The sequence below is a fragment of the Notothenia coriiceps genome, unplaced genomic scaffold, assembly GCF_000735185.1.
Source record: "Notothenia coriiceps isolate Sejong01 unplaced genomic scaffold, NC01 NC01_scaffold00022018, whole genome shotgun sequence".
Taxonomy (NCBI): domain Eukaryota; kingdom Metazoa; phylum Chordata; class Actinopteri; order Perciformes; family Nototheniidae; genus Notothenia; species Notothenia coriiceps.
In genome coordinates, this window is record NW_011354719.1 from 751,006 (window position 1) to 768,045 (window position 17,040).

At 41.1% G+C, this 17,040-nt stretch overlaps 1 protein-coding gene across 1 annotated transcript in view; it reads left to right on the top strand.

Moving 5' to 3' along the window:
* Positions 1–1,360: 1,360 nt before the first annotated feature.
* mpp3b (MAGUK p55 scaffold protein 3b) overlaps positions 1,361–17,040 on the top strand; it is an 18,604-nt gene continuing 2,924 nt past the window's right edge. The window contains 16 exon segments of the mRNA XM_010780525.1: positions 1,361–1,512; positions 8,438–8,585; positions 11,226–11,344; positions 11,682–11,759; positions 11,910–11,990; positions 12,316–12,343; positions 12,346–12,452; positions 12,937–13,018; positions 13,429–13,514; positions 13,591–13,665; positions 13,767–13,963; positions 14,092–14,156; positions 14,693–14,710; positions 14,981–15,022; positions 16,442–16,507; positions 16,734–16,892. Coding sequence (XP_010778827.1) covers positions 8,561–8,585; positions 11,226–11,344; positions 11,682–11,759; positions 11,910–11,990; positions 12,316–12,343; positions 12,346–12,452; positions 12,937–13,018; positions 13,429–13,514; positions 13,591–13,665; positions 13,767–13,963; positions 14,092–14,156; positions 14,693–14,710; positions 14,981–15,022; positions 16,442–16,507; positions 16,734–16,892 — 1,228 coding nt within the window. The 5' untranslated portion in view covers positions 1,361–1,512; positions 8,438–8,560.

Here is a 17,040-nt window from a genome sequence, read left to right on the forward strand (position 1 = left end):
AAGGTTGAATAAAAAAAACTGCTTTTATCATCACTCTGTATCATTTCGTTTTTTTTAAACCCTTTAGATATAATCCCTAATTATAACAATATCTCCCTTTTGCTTTGTGCGACAGTGAGTCTTTCATTAGGACAATGCTGAGCTCTGATCCTGTATCTGACCCACTGAGCTAAGATGAAATGCATTCTCATCATCCCTTTAAAAACCCAGAGCCAATATTTGATCGTGTGATCACAGGGAAACTGCAGTGACTCTGCTCCTCTCCCACTGTCACAAATGTCTGAACACATCAAGGTCTCTTTGAGCTGCAACAACTAGGCCAACCAGATGAGAGAAGGGTCCAAAGAAAAGTGAAAAATACAAGATAGAGGGACTGAAAGAAAGTGAAAACACAAAAGAGAGACATATAAAGGGAGTTGTGAATTATGTGTTTCTATGTTGTGGTCCATTTTTCATTCAACATCTCTGACCATCAGCCAAAGCATGTACTGTACCACTCACTGGGAGACATGGAGTGAGGGGATGAATAGCAATCATAGATAGCAATGGATGGATTTGAAAGAGGCGGACGAAAAAGGCGTGCAGCTTGCAGCATATGTGCACATTGTGTTGCCTTCAGGAACTGATAGAAAGAGTACAAACACTCAGTTCTCCGAATGATCCAACAATGAGATTTTCATGATTCCTGAATGGTGAGAACGTGTTTTATTTTGTATCAGTGTGAATACAAGGGTCAGGGCAGAAAGAGTTTTATTTTGTATAACAATGTGTAATACAACGAAGGATAGAAGTGCAACCATAGACTGTATGCAACATGTACAGTAACATGGCTGAATCCTTACTGTGTATGTACATTTCCTAATCCATTTAAGCATACCCTAAGATTTACGGTGATTGGTTTTCCATCATTTCATTGTTTTATATGGGAGCCAGGAACATTTGAAAATTCAGTCAAAAGTATGACTTTCCATAAAATCTACCCTATTTTAACATTTGGTTCAGTCCTCAGTTGTAGCGTGTTTTAAAACCAGCAACAAACCTTTTTTATTTTCAGAATATCCAACAATTGAAACCAGTAGGCTATAACCAAAATAATTGGCAAAAAGTAGCCCCTACGTACCTCACATAAATACAATTATTCAAAGATTTACACAGCAAGATAAATTATATTGTACGTTAGTGTTTCGAACTTCCTTATCAAACGCACATTTTCTCCTAATTTCCCCCTTCAGCAACAAGCAGTGTTAGTGTATTTCCATCAGGGAACCTTGGATGTTAGAGATTACGAGGAGTTCCTGAATGCAGCAGACCCACAGCCTGACTGAGGGAGGGAAGGGGCGGCGCATTGAGAGACACACTGGATGGAGCCGAGAAATAAAACCACTCAGCCGAAGACGCACTAAACAGAAATACACAGAGAAATAAAGAAACTAAAGAAAACACGCTCGGGATATAAAGAGAGACGGCGTGGGGTTAAAAAAGCACGCGGAATTTCAGAGGAGCCTCAGCAAGGTAAGGATGCTTTTACGTGCAATGATTGAACTTCATGTGTTTCTGACAAAGAGAAATTAACAGCTCCAGAGACATTCACAGGTAGCACTAATTAGCACAGAAAATAAAAACAAACCTATTCTGTTTTTTCTTCACTAAGGGATCTTTTTTTTACATTCCCGAGTAAAACCATGTGGCCTGTCTGTGCTGCATGTTAATGAGGGCTGAGCATCACCTGTGATTGATTGCAGACACCATATATGGCGTAGAAGAGGCCATTGTGGTCATGACATGCACCAAGACAGACTGCAATATCCAAGTAAAGTACATTTAAATGTGACGTTTGAGCTAATTAAATGACAAAAAATGACCTTACTAGCCCCTTTTTTAATGTATCTCCTGATAAATTGACCTGGTCACGCTTTGCTGCTGGATTGTGTTAAATGGTTATGGCTCCTTTTGGTGTGCTGAGGATTAGAGAAATACAATGAAGGTCAGGGTTTATACACAGGGTTTTTAAACAGAGTTTAAGTAGATAGGAAGGGAATAGGAACTTATATTTTGTTTATGGTTATTTATTTCCCCATACAGTATGGTAAACAATATGGTGTTTTTAATGCGAGTAAATCAGATTAATTGATTATAAGGAGGACTTTTTTTCAGTCATGTGTCACACCCAGTACATTTACACTTGTCATTATAGGCTTAGTGGGAGTTAACATCAGCTATCAGTCAAAAAGCCTCTGAAGTCTGGCCCCCCTCCAAGCCAGATTGGCATTTTATAAACGAGCATGTCAAGGCCCTCCCCCTCCACCTAAAAACCTATTTGGCTGTTGAAATCTTGAAATGAGACACTCAATTTTCCCTCAGACTGAGAGCCAAATTCAATATCTAGAAGAGATTCTTTTTTTTAAATCCAGCTGTGAGTGGGCGAGTTGAAGGTGTACTGAAGAGATGTTTTTCTTATAAGCTTCTATAAAGCTGCTCTTGACCTCCTCTGCAATATATTATATTTTATTTCTAGCACAATTAAAAAGTAAATCTCTTTCAGGCTAGCATTAGATAAACTTCCTTTTTTGTGACCCTACACACAGTTACAGCTGTTAACGGACAGACTTTAGGATTAAGCAATTAGTGGATTTCAAGGGAAAATAGGCAGCTCATTTGTAATTTGTGTTAGTCTTTATCAAGCAAAAACAGTGGAAACATACCAAATAAGATCCAGGCTTTGCCAATAAGAGACTCTGGATCTTTTTTTAATATATCCTTAAAACTTAACATATTTTAGTTTTTGTTGAACTCAAACAAGAAATGTAAGTAGGATTGTAAGGATATATTGATTTGTGAAATTCCCATGACACATAACAACCGCAACTTAATCAAATCAAAGTTCTATTGTTGCAGGCTTTGTGATATCAAAGTATTGTATTAGGGTCCAAAGAAACATTATGATATGATATTCTGAAGTTATTCTGATATTATTTAATGTTATTTAAACACCCAAGATTGACGATATCACCTTGAGCTCTGAGATGTATTCTCTAACATTTCATATTCGTATTAAACTTTTCCACTTTTCAAATAGCACAGGGAACATTATGTTGTATGGCTGTACCTCTTTTGGGTAGTTGCTATAGATTACAGTAATACACTTATGAGTGTACAGCTTTTCCTAAATGGATATTGGAATGAAATCTGTCGAATCAGACATGTGGGTGGCATCAAAGGTGAAGGATGGACACACACACACACACACACACACACACACACACACACACACACACACACACACACACACACACACACACACAGGGGATGGGCAGATGGCATCAGCAGAGCGTCGATGACCTCGCCCCTCTGGCTCCCTCTCGGGACGTCCAACAGGAAAAAAGTCTGGAAAACAGGTGGCGTTCATGTTTGTGTGCGAGTAGAGAGAGGACAGTGGCATAAGGTTAAGCTCTGCGAAAGCAATGCCTGTTAAATAAAGTACTACGCAGACGTGATTGTAGATTGTGCCTCGTTCAGTAGTAGGATTTGTTTGGATAAAATAACAACGAGGCAGACGGAGAGAAAAAGTTCAAAACTCAGACAGAGCATTAAAGGAACAATCAGTGAGGATTTACTGTCAGTCATAAGAGGAGACATGTGAATATGAAGCGTTGTTATAATCCGGCACAGCTAATGTGAGCACCAGCAATGGAAAACCCATGAGGAGAAACATGAAAGCTCTTTTATCACAATGCTGGTGAGGCATTAGGATGTGTAGTGGTACATCAAATCAAATCAACATTTATTATAGCCCCAAATCACAAGAAATGCCTCAAAGGTCTGTACAAAGCGAACAAAAGCAAAGACAAAAACTAAATACAAACGTCATAGCATGAAAATTATAAAAACATTATACAACAACATAAGTATTGCCATGTGATGAACGCATGTGACTGAAGTGATGCTAATGGAAGCTAGGTGATGGAAATGAGTTGACAAGGAAAACAGATTTTGGGTTTGCTTTTAAAGGAGTCAATCACCTACGGATGATTTTTTTTTTATTCTGGGGATGGAAAGGAGACTGGCATTATGTGATCGTGGGAGCCTGGTAGATATTCGTGGGGTAATTAATGATGATAGCTAGTCCATGTAAGATTTTAAAGGTTAACAGTAAAATATTGAAGTCTGATCTTATTTGAATCAGGAGCCAATGAAATGAGAACAGGGGTGATATGATCAAATGTTCTGGTTAATATCCTGGCAGCTGTGTTTTGAACCAGTTGTAGTTTGTTTTTGGCGGTTGTTGATTTTGGTAGCCCGGAGAAAAGTGAATTGCAGTAGTCCAACCAAGATGAAACGAAAGCATGGACTAAAGTTTCAGCATCAGCTAGGGAAAGCATGGGACGAATCTTTGAAATGTTCCGAAGGTAAACAAGATCATGAGGGTGAGAAAGACGGAAATAGTTTAGGATGCAACAGCCTGCTTGTTGACGTCTCCTTGAGCAGATCCCTCTCCCCTACGGACGTTACTGAGATGGTTAAAAAGATCAACTTGACAATTGGAGTCAACAAATCATGAATAATTCAATCTTTATGCAAATGATGTAAAAGGCAGGCTAACAAATAATGAACTAGAAGGACAGGTAGTGTGCATGACCTCCGCCAAAGACGTGCCCATTCTTGTAATGTTAACAAAAGTGAGAAGTTATTTGTCTCTATGCACAAATATGTACTTGTTCCTTTTTTTGACATACGCCAAAGTTGAATAAAAATCAGGCTAATAATTTTCCTGTAACGATTCTTCCAAACAAATCAAAATATTGTACTCCTTTCAAATCAAGATGATAGCATGTCTTACAGCAAGGACGACACTGACTTGTCTTTTTATAAATGTTACTGAAATGTCTTTGTTTATAACTGTAACAGAATTGAGCTCAACAAAATGAACAAATGTCTCTAAAAGATAGATTTTCTGTCGATTACCAAATCAGTTATTTGCTGACGAGTTATTCTTGCTATAAAGTACATTTTTAAATGATTTTCTTTCTGTTTATAAAAGCGAAGGTAAATGCTTTTCAGTATTGCCCCGGCTGCCTTCGCTGCTTCTCAGTTTCTCTGCTGATCTTTCTTTCTAATCTGCTTCATTGTGTTCACTGAAATCCTCAGTGATGCACAACCCGCCAGCTTTGCTGTCTTAATTCAAGGAGAGGATAGATAATGCCACCATATGGTGGTAACCTTAAGTATTTTAGACTCAGTGAGTGACATAAAAAAAAACAGAGCGACGCCGGTCTTAAGCTCTTCTCAGCCTCTTGTAATTAGAGAGAGAGAGGCGGATGGAGGGAGGAAAAGGCAGAGAGAAAGAAGGTCAGGAACGCTGGCCAAGTGTGTAGAGAGGGAGGCTCACCAGGAGCAGCGAGGGATTTAACCCAAACTGTCAGCTTTGTTGTGAAGACCAAGTTCTCTCAATGGAGAGAGGGATCGAGCAATGGCCGACAAATGGCAAAAAACAGCTTTCCGTTTTAAAGGTCCCCTCTTATACTGTTTTTCATCAATATATTACAGGTCTCAGATATATAACAAACATGTCTCTGAAGTGTTTGGCTCCAAACACCAAACAGATCATTGCAGCATTACCCATAATCCCCTCTGTTTCAGCCCTGTTTCAAAAGTGCTGATTCTCTGTCTGTTACTTCAGATGAAAATAAGGAGCCCCTCCCCACGGCCCTCTGAGAGAGATTTGGTTAAAAAGAACACAATGGTGCTCTTGGAGGAGATTCAGGTGATAAGGTGGGGGCGGGGGGGGTTACCCTGGTTGATGATTGGCTAATGGTTACTCAAGCCAAAAGATTGTTATGACATCATAAAGTGGCCAAAATCTGATCAGCTTATTTTCAGACAGGTTTTTATAGAAATGGATCAGGACAAAAAGTGAGCGAATCTTTCCTGAAACTTTCAGAGTCACTTTACGCAGAGGGGACACATGTTTATGTAGAAAAGACCTAAAAAAGTGGATTTTGCATAATAGGTGACCGTTAAGGCAGGGGAAATAAGTCTAATTCAAACATAATCATAATTTGTTTGAATTCATATATATTTTGTTTGTCGACACCGCTGAACGAAAGGCAAAAATACGATTTATGACCCGTTCATCTTCCAGTAAGTCGTATGGAAGGTAATTTTTATCTCACATGTTTGCTATGGTGCTATCAATATCAACACGCTGCTGATGGACTGCAGTAACAGTCGATTACAATGTGTAATGGCCTCGAAGCAGCTTACAATGATTATTTTTCATAACCACTCATCGATCTAATGATTGTTTTACTTGTCTCTGTTTATTGTAATTGCCGTCCTGCCCCTCCAGACACTTTTACTTTCCAAATCAGAAAAACGCTTGGCAGCTTTTTCTTTTTCTGTTGTTACCAGCCCATCAGGGGACATTTTGATCATAGAAAATAGCATGTAATTATCGTAAGACAGTTGTGAATAACTTTTTTGATACATTTGGCAAAGATGTTGACACAGGATTACTGAAAATAAGCAAAGTAGTATTTTTTTTTTTAACTGCTGTGTGGTATTCACAGACAGACCTCTACAGCAACAAACAATCACTGTCTGATCTACAATAAGAAACTCACCAGGCTGATATTTTCACCCATTTGTCTTGAGCAGTAAATACATTTGACAGATTGTTACATTGACAACTTCTGGCTTGAAGCGTGTTTGTGGTGATTGTAGATGTCAAACCTGAGCCAGAACACGCTGCTGAATTGTTTTCTTATTTCAATCTCAGAGTAAATGTTGCTTTCAGAGCAAACACAGACTGACACTTTCTGTTTGTTTCACACAGACCACCATGTGGACTGTAGGTGGAAAACAGACTTTATTTTACAAAAGTAATGTTTACATTTAGAAAGAGGTCTGGAAAAAAAGGAAATGTGTAGACATAGATTTTATGTCTGCAGGAATAAGAACTCAACATCACTAGAGCAGAAAATCAGCCACTAGATGGTAAAGACATGATTTATAGTGTTATTACTGCGCCAGAATAAGTTTAAGGGTTGGAGCAGGTGAAGAACAAATTGCTGTTTCACATGATTAACTCCGCGGACTGTTCATTAAAATCTAGATCAGTCTTCACCCTGCCAGCTGCGGAGGAACATGTGCAGCGTTCAAAGAAAGGCAACCTTTTCACTTTAATCTGTAAAATGTTAGCTACCTTTTGATTGGTTAATGTCATTACACCTGCGAAAACCAGTTACCTCTCAGGGGAATTATGCTTTAAAATAAAATGATGTTAAGACTGTTCAAGTAATTGAAATAAAGGACCGGTCCTACAAGACTGATTTTAAAAAGCTAGCAAAGTCATACTTCTTATACAGTTATATATTTTTTAATTAGAGCGCAATTTTCTGGAAGATAACAACTTCACATTATTTGTTTTGTCCGGTAAATAACCTTCAACAAAATATATTTAATATATGATAACCATAAGGGAGGCTGTGGTTCAGTGGATAGAGTGCTGGACTTTTAATCAGGGGATAGCAAGATCGAGTCCCACTGCAGTCAGCATGTGGTTGTGTCCCTGGGCAAGACACTTCACCCCAAATTGCTCCTGTGGGGATTGTCCACAGTACTGAAGTTAGTCGCTTACATGTAATGTAAATGTCGTCAAATCAACAAATGTAAAATTAGAAAACGATTACTATGTTTACATAAACATCAAGGTGCCAATATATCTTTACTGAATAATGTTATTGTACTTTTGTTAAATTAAATAATAATGTATGCACATGGATAGGAGTAACGGGCCCTTTCCCTTCACAGATCAATATATCTTCTCTTATCCAAAACAACTGATTTCAGAAATCTAAGATCCTAATGGAAATGTTAAATTGATGGCAGATCGAAGCTACATGCTTCACCGCACACAATACCAACCCAAGTGTATAATGGGACCTAATCATTTAATTGATCTATTCAGGGAGGCTATTGAAATGTGAAAGCAGGGAGTCATCAGTATTTGGCACTACAGGATTGCCATGGTGATAAACGAGGTGAAGCATCCTATTGGACAAAATGGTTGAGCCTCACTATCTTCATTTTAAAATGAATGTGCCATGGCTCAGTAATGAAAGCAGCTAGTCATTATATTGAAACTTCATTATTGTAATGGACGGCTCACGGCTGGCCGGCTTCCCTTTCAAGATGTGTTTAAATAAGGAAGTCATTCTTAATGAGAAAATATATGCTTTACAAGTGAGCTATATTTGTATAACCTCATGTGTTCTCCATCGGCATCACCAGAGGTCGGTCTTCAAATATTTGTTTTGTCAAAAATACTCAACCTTGTGTAGTTTTAGATTTAATATTTGAAAAACCAAAAAAGGTCCTAAATTCGGAGAAATCTTAATTTAATCCACTTTTTTCACTGTGTGTATTTTTCTGTTTCCAGCTGTGATTTTTCACATTAGCCATACGTGGAAGACAGAGGAGTGGAGAGCGTGCCCCGGCTTTAGTTCCCCCCACCCCCCCCTTCCTCTCTCTCTGCACCCTCCTGCCTCCTCTGGATGAAGCCATGCCCATCGTGTCTGCAAACACAGGTACGTTCAGACACGTGATCGCGTTTTTTTCATTGTTAGTGATTCTATTTGATATACAGTATATGCTTCTAAATAATGCAAGTGCTAAAATATCTAGCTTTTTTTCCAGGGGGGTTAAACAGAGAATATATTAAGAATGTTTTAATTAGAAACTTCATCAGCACCAAACAGAAGTTTTAATACAAAAACCTTTCTGTGAGTTTTACACATCTTTTAGATTTAACGACTTCCAACAACATTCAATACATCAAAGTTAGATGTGTAGTTTCTCTCAAATCTTTGGCTATAGTATGGAAAATAAGTAAAAAAATTCAAATGTTGGAGGAATAAACAAAAGAGGAAATGTTTTGAATTTCAGGAAGTCTTTAGAGGCTTCTCAATTCTTAAATTTCCCCTCCTCGACTCCCCTCCTCGACTCCTATCCTCGAGACTTAGTCCCACCCACAGGAGATGCGAGCGGAGGACTGAGGAGGGGAGCCGAGGAGAGGAAGCAGCAGGCGGTTTAGAGAAATGAGAACTCCTCTCCTCTGAGCGGTCATTTTAAAGAGACTTCCATTAATGATGACAGGAGGCACAGCAGCCCTCTGTCTGATGGACAGATGTGTTCATGACCACTTATATATTTACTTTGATTTCATTGAGAGTGCGGTATAATGAGACAAAAACAGGCTACAGATGCGGACACACACACACACACACACACACACACACACACACACACACACACACACACACCCATTGGTTCCTGGCCTCCCTCTCAGCACTCTCATAATAACGTAACACAATCAGAGACTGGATATATCCCCCCCTCTCTCTGGTCGCTGAAATGCGGAATTGAAATTACGGGCCAAAAGTTGTACAAGTATTAAAAGTAAGCAGAGGACACTAAACCAACTGAGACCCGTCTGTCCTCTGCATCTAGCACTGTACAACACACACACCTACACACTGTACCACACACACACACCTACACACTGTGTACCACACACACAGCTACACACTGCACCACACACACACCTACACACTGTACCACACACACACCTACACACTGTACCACACACACACCTACACACTGTACCACACACACACCTACACACTGTACCACACACACACCTACACACTGTACCACACACACACCTACACTGTGTACTACACACACACCTACACACTGTACCACACACACACCTACACACTGTACCACACACACACCTACACACTGTACCACACACACCTACACACTGTACCACACACACACCTACACACTGTACCACACACACACCTACACACTGTACAACACACACACCTACACACTGTACCACACACACACCTACACACTGTACCACACACACACCTACACACTGTACAACACACAAACCTACACACTGTACCACACACACCTACACACTGTACCACACACACACACCTACACACTGTACCACACACACCTACACACTGTACCAACACACACACCTACACACTGTACCACACACACACACCTACACACTGTACAACACACACACCTACACACTGTACCACACACACACACACCTACACACTGTACCACACACACACTGTACACACACACACCTACACACTGTACCACACACACACCTACACACTGTACACACACACACCTACACACTGTGTACCACACACACACCTACACACTGTACCACACACACACCTACACACTGTACCACACACACAGCTACACACTGTACAACACACACACCTACACACTGTACCACACACACCTACACACTGTACCACACACACACCTACACACTGTACAACACACACCTACACACTGTACCACACACACCTACAGCTCCTAAAGCATAATCAGGCTACAGCCGTTGTGTATTTTATTATGTGAAGCACTAAATGTTTAGAAAAATATGACTCTTTGTTGTAGATATCTACTAAACTAAAGCAAATAAAGAGAGTAGGCCTGTTATACTGAGTGATATATATTATACACACTGCTCTGCTTTCTGCACGGACCTCACAGCTGTTCTCTATGGAAATATCGCGATGCGATGAAAGCAGTTTCTAAAATAATATCCAGGGAATGCACGTCACGCCTCCACCGTTCCCGGAAATGCATCCGTGGAGGAGCCGTGGAGGAACCATCAGTATCTCCTCGGTTAGAGCTCCTCCAGAGAGCCTCCTGGACGCTCGATCCTCGGTCCTCGATGTGCATTTAGAGAAATGAGATGTCCTTCAACATGGCGCGCTGAAATTCATTTCCCGGTCACTACCGGAGGACCGAGGAGTCGAGGAGGGGAAATTTGAGTATTGAGAAACCTCTTATGTTTCACGAGGACTTGGATTTGTCTATCCACGCAGCATTTGTTTTTCGGCTGTTAGCAAAAGAGGATAATCCGGTATTACTTTAATGAACTCGTATCAAAGCAAGAACTTTGTTCTTGATGCCTACTCATATTCATATGACCCCTGAAGAAGATTAAAATGCATTCAATATGCAAAACAGATTTGAAAATATGAACAATTACTCATCTCTTTTGATTTGTTATGCTTTTCTGATGATATGAAAGCTTATTTTTTCAGGAGCTCTTGTCTGAGAATGGGTTTTTGAATGTCTGATTAATAAATAACTTTCCGTTTTTTATGACTCAGGGCTGCATGAGACTCTGGCCCTGCTCACCTCTCAGCTCCACCCTGACGCCAACCACAAAGAGGACCTGGTCTTCCTCAGAAATGTCTTCAGTGAGAAGAGTCTCAGTTACCTCATGAAGGTACAGCAGATATGTCTGAAATACTGTGTTGGACAAAGGGACATCTAGTCAGGTCTAGCATTAAAACCTAAACATCTTTAAAAAAAACTGCAATGCTGCAAATAAAAATTCATCTGAATGTGTGTCTAGTATCTTCCAGACTTGACATGGGTGCACAAATCGGACCTGTCATAGATATACTGTATATAGTTTTAGATTATTTTACCAGAAGCTACATACTCACATACTACAGCATAGTACTTGTGTCTCTTCACATGTATAATGGTAGAAAATCCAGGCTTTGTTTTAACCTAAAATGTGTGTATCTGATTATATTTGCGTGTGTTGTACGTTCCAGATTCATGACAAACTGAAGCAGTATGAGAAACAGAGCCCGACTCCAGTTCTCCACAGCGCCACCTGTCTGGCCGAGGATGTAAGTGCAATCTTTCATCACCAAGTCAAAGTAAACATTCACAATCCATCTCAGCACATGCACATTTCTTAAGTAAATGTGTTTAATGAAAAGATTTGGCACAACACATAGAAATATTTCAAGCAATGTTGTTCTCATTCGTATCCTCAGCTGGCAGAAGAGCTTCAGAACGGTCCACTCGAGGGCGATGAGAAAGAGTTGCTCCTCCTGCTGAGCACTCCTCACCTCAAGGTACTCTCACACACATTAGTTTTCTTCCTCACACTTACACGACGTAATGTACGCTCGACAGTGTCTCCCCTTTTGATATCATCTCATTGTGCTGGTTTTCTGAGCTTTCAGCCGGAGCTGCTCTGATTTGACTCTAAATTGATCGTCTTTTACATAACGCCAGACTCGGAGCTGCCTAATTACACGTATCAAATGATTATTTACAAGGTATTGGCTTTATGAGAATAGGAAAGGGATGACATCTGTGAAACCTAAAGCAATCCAGCTCGTGTAGGATATGTGTCAGGCTCTAAAGTTGTACCTTCTGTGCATTTGTCTTCATAAGGCGGTGCTGTCAGCCCACGACACCGTGGCCCAAAGAACTTCGACCCGGTGCTGCCGCCACTGCCGGAGGACGTGGACGACGACCTGGAGGAAGAGTCGGTCAAGATCGTGCGTCTGGTGAAGAACAAAGAGCCGCTGGTGAGGGCCTGCTCACACCAGAGGATATTTCTAAATAAGAGCCCTTCCTTCGATTATTATTGTTGTGCCCTCAGGTGTGGCTTTAACAGCTCAATGTACTTTAATGGGGCAGCTTTAAAACCCCATGGTGTGACTGTGTGTAATGCTATACAACATACACCAATCCTCACAGCAAATACATTTAACCCGTCGGACACATCTGCTATTTTCCCTTATTAGGTGGTTTTAACAGGAACCCTCTTTTGTGAATGTAGCCAGCAGAAATCAAGCACAGACACGGAGGTGATCCGGATAATCAAGTATCTAAAACATTCAGTAACACGGTTCTGGCATTTGCTCTAACAGGTTATTGATCATTCCTGCCAAAGCCAACAATGTGCACTTGAGGAGTGTCTTTCACCGTGTACCAGAGGATTGTATCGGCTCAGTGAACTGGAGATGACATACAGCCGAGCCTGATTCATCGTTTCGTCTTTTCCATCAGGGAGCGACCATCCGCAGAGACGAGGTGACAGGAGCTGTGATCGTGGCCAGGATCATGAGGGGGGGGGCAGCCGACCGCAGTGGTGAGTCGAACTGTGTTAACGTCGTACACCATAATGCAATATGTTTTTTATTTCTCTTAAATCTTCCTACTCAACAGGACTTCCTTATCTCTGCTGACACTGACAGAGAAGTGAGAAGATTAAGTGGTGCAACCCCCTATGAACTGTCGACAGAGAACAAATCCTTGAGATTAGTGCCACACGATTGCATATTTCCAGATTACAAATGAGGGTTGCTTGGGCTGTAGCCATGGAGATGTTATCAACTTCATGCCAACAGACAACTGTGTGATTTGTGGTTCATATCTGAGCCTCAAACTCTAAAAGTACTTTTACTCCACAGACTGGGATTATGTTTGCTGTGTTTTGCTTGGCTGGTAGGCTTTTTTTCAGCGGACTTGTTTTTGTGTGTGCTGTGTTTGTGTTTCCAGGGCTGGTGCACATAGGGGATGAGCTGCGAGAGGTCAATGGGAACCTGATAACCAACAAAAAGCCAGAGGAAATTAGTCAGATTCTGGTAATGGGGGAAAAAGATTTGGGTCATATCATCATACTCTTTACAATTATTCACTGATGTTTTTGTTTTTGTTCAGTCCCAGTCACAAGGCTCCATCACACTGAAAATCATCCCAGCTGTTGCAGAAGAAGACACGCTGAAGGAAAGCAGGGTGAGGACTCATTATCTGACCCATTCATCCTAAATCTATATTCCCCCATACAATCCAAATGTTTATTTATTAAAGTTACAGAATATTCCTGCTCCCAAAAGGTCTACCTTCGGGCTTTGTTTGACTACACGCCCTACGAGGACAAGGCCACGCCGTGCCAGGAGGCGGGACTTCCTTTCAAGAGGGGGGACGTCCTCCAGGTTGTGAGCCAGGAGGACGCCACCTGGTGGCAGGCCAAGAGGATGGGCGACTGTAACCTGCGCGCTGCTCTCATCCCCTCCAAACAGTTTCAGGAGAGGTAGTCATCTCTGCTGTCAAATAAATAACTGATAAAGACTTTATGTCAAGGATCTGAAAAATATCTGACAAGGTGGCATTTTTTTAGATGAGAAATTCACTTTTTTTCTGTTGTTTTCTTCCTTCCAGGCGCCTGAGGTACAGGAGGACAATAGGCTCTTTTCCAGCCCCTATGTCCCCCAAAGCTCCTGCATGTAAGCCCGTTTCACAAATAACCTGCAGTGTAACCATAAATGTACAATAGGCTTAGAACCACAGATACAGTTTATATTGCTTGTTGAATGTAATTTAGCCAAAGAGATGCAGAAAGAGAGATTAAAAAAAGAGAACAGAGGTTAATCTCTAAAAGAAATACATAATCCACTGTTTCATTTCCTGATCCCATTTCAAAGTCAGTTAATCAAAGTAGTCTGAAAAACAACGGCTGCTTGCAAAATCACTTCTTTCTTGTTTGTTCTCTAAAAAGATGTGTTTCTAAGGTGATGTGTTTCTAAGGTGATACTCTTTGAACTGAATGTAACAATGATTCAGGATAATATGCAAAGGAAGTAGAAGCAGATATGTTGAGTATGTCTTAGCTCAGATCCAGTTTAGATGTGACATTTACAAGACAAAAGAAGCATACATTTAGATCACAGTTCACATAGAGCAGTGATATCACAGTATAGCATTTGTAATATTCTGTCACTCTCTATATGCTTTGTGTTATTCCTTGCATTGCTAACCTCAGATGATCAGACTGAGCGAGGTACGTGGACAAAACTTCATGTTAGAAAATAGCACTCGTCCATGTATTGAACACATGGTCAGAATTTCTAAATCAAATTCTATCATCACCCCACCCGAGTCCCAAAACACAAAATGATCCTCCATTTCCCCATGTTTACCTTTTTTACAGTCGCCTCAAAATATTATTAGCGTGGTCACTTCACTTTAACCTGCTTTGTTTTGAGTGTAAAGTCCCCTCCACATGAACCTCCTCTGACCCTGTCTTCTCGTCCTGCATGGCGTCCTGCAGAAGACTGTGACAGTGAGGGCACTCTGAATGGAAAGGACGCAGGTGAGGAGCCATGATTTATGAGTGTACACTAATCACTGCTGCATCACATTTCTGCTCAGTCTGTGTGCAAATCCATGTCTTTCTTTAGGACGGGGGTTCTCAGGGTTTATGAGTACCATTCTTTCTTCCACAATAAATGCCTTAGTTGTCAACCGAATTCGCCAACTGTACTGTACCAGGAATTTGTTTTAGCCCACTATGAACTGTAATAGTAGATTGCTTTGCCCTACTTAGATTGAGTGGGTAGGACAGTAAGCCTTTAGTCTGAATGCTCTATTTTGAACTAAACGCCAGATGTAACGTCTCTTGACAGATGTGTTTGTTCCCCTCACCTTACCTGATCTACTGATGTCTTCAGCGCTCTGTTACGGCCCGTCCACACTACAGCTTCGACAGCTTCAAAAACGGTTTCCAACGCGTCTGCCCATTCACTTTGAATGGGGTGACGTCACGTTGCCTCGCTTTTCGCCGAACTGAATTGTGGGTAGCAGAGCGGAGCTTTCCTGGCGTTTCAGGCTGCAAAAGTTGAGCAATGTTCAACTTTTGAAGCTTCTGAAGCTTTTGGTGGAAGCGTCAGCCAATCAAATCATATGCCAGTACAAGCTCTAGCCAATCAAACCGCTGCTTGTGTGTCAGGGGCGGGAGATTCGTGTTGTCGACTTCAGACACGCCCGTCGGCAAGCTTTTTTTGAAGCTGTAGTGTGAACGGGCCGTTAGCCTTTCACCAGCTTTTCTGTCCATCTAGGCGTGGCTTAATGTGCTTGTGTTGGGCCTGAAAGCATCCACAGCTTGGACCTGATTTTCACATCTTAATTAATCATCTGAGTGATGACTGTAACCAAAATCATATACACAGCTTCACTCCAGATTCTTAGAACTGATTACTTATTTGTTTATCAGCTTTGTTATGTTACTCATAAGTGTAAGCTCAAATCACTATTGTTCCTTAGTATGGCCACATAGTCCTGCTGCATTACTTTATTGGTCAAAAAATAGGAGGCAAATACCTTTACAGTGAAACAACTGTGATGATTTTGAATGGACAAAGATGTGAAAACTGTAGATGTAAAGGGAAACATTGCTGGCCTTCTGCTTTAGTCGTCACTGATCTTTCTGCATAAACATGTCAGGACGATAGGTGATACCTGTGTGTTGTCGGTGTTTCTTCATGCCCTCGCTCAGCAGTTTCTGTGTTTGGACTGTTTAGTGTGGCTTTTTGTGCCGGACCCGACAGCCTCTTCAGTCTCTCTAGCATCTCATGCCAGCTCGTATATCTCTCTGCTTCTCAAATGGCTTTCTCATGCTACATGCTAAAGTGCTTTGTTGGTTTTTGGTAGACGCAGCATGCATGGCTTCAAAGCTTCTTCTCTGTTGGTGAGATTTAAGCTGAGTGAATAAATGGTCTAATATGAGCTGTAGTTTCTCCCAAGAGTAAGGCAGCGCCTGCCTTCTGTGGCCATGCTCTCTCATGGGATTTTTACTCAGGTACTCTTCCTGATTCCTAACGGTGTTGTTCTGCGTGTCTGTGGCATTTTTAATCAGTGAGAAATACTTTGTTTCAAACTACTGAAATGTGTGTTAACATTGATGGAATTTACAGTCTGCTGTTAGTTAAACTAGCAACATATGTTTCTTTGTATCTGTGTGATTTGCAATAAAATGTGGTGTATGTATCTCCGCTCAGCTTACATTTGTATTTCTTTGACTGCAGCTAGCCTGCGCAGAAGTTTCCGCCTCAGGAAAGATCGCCAAGCTTCACCAGGAGAACCTCAAACTCCAGACACCAATCACAAAGAGTTCCTGATCTATGAAGAAGTAACACAGTATCTGCCTCGCCCCGGGGAGAGGCCTCGCCTCATTGTGCTGATCGGTAGGTTCACTGAGACTCTGGTATGCTGGTCTTTACACCAAGAATATATAATAATAATAAATTATATTTCTATAGCGCTTTTCTTGAACCCAAAGACCTACACTGTACCACACACACACCTACACACTGTACCACACACACTACACAC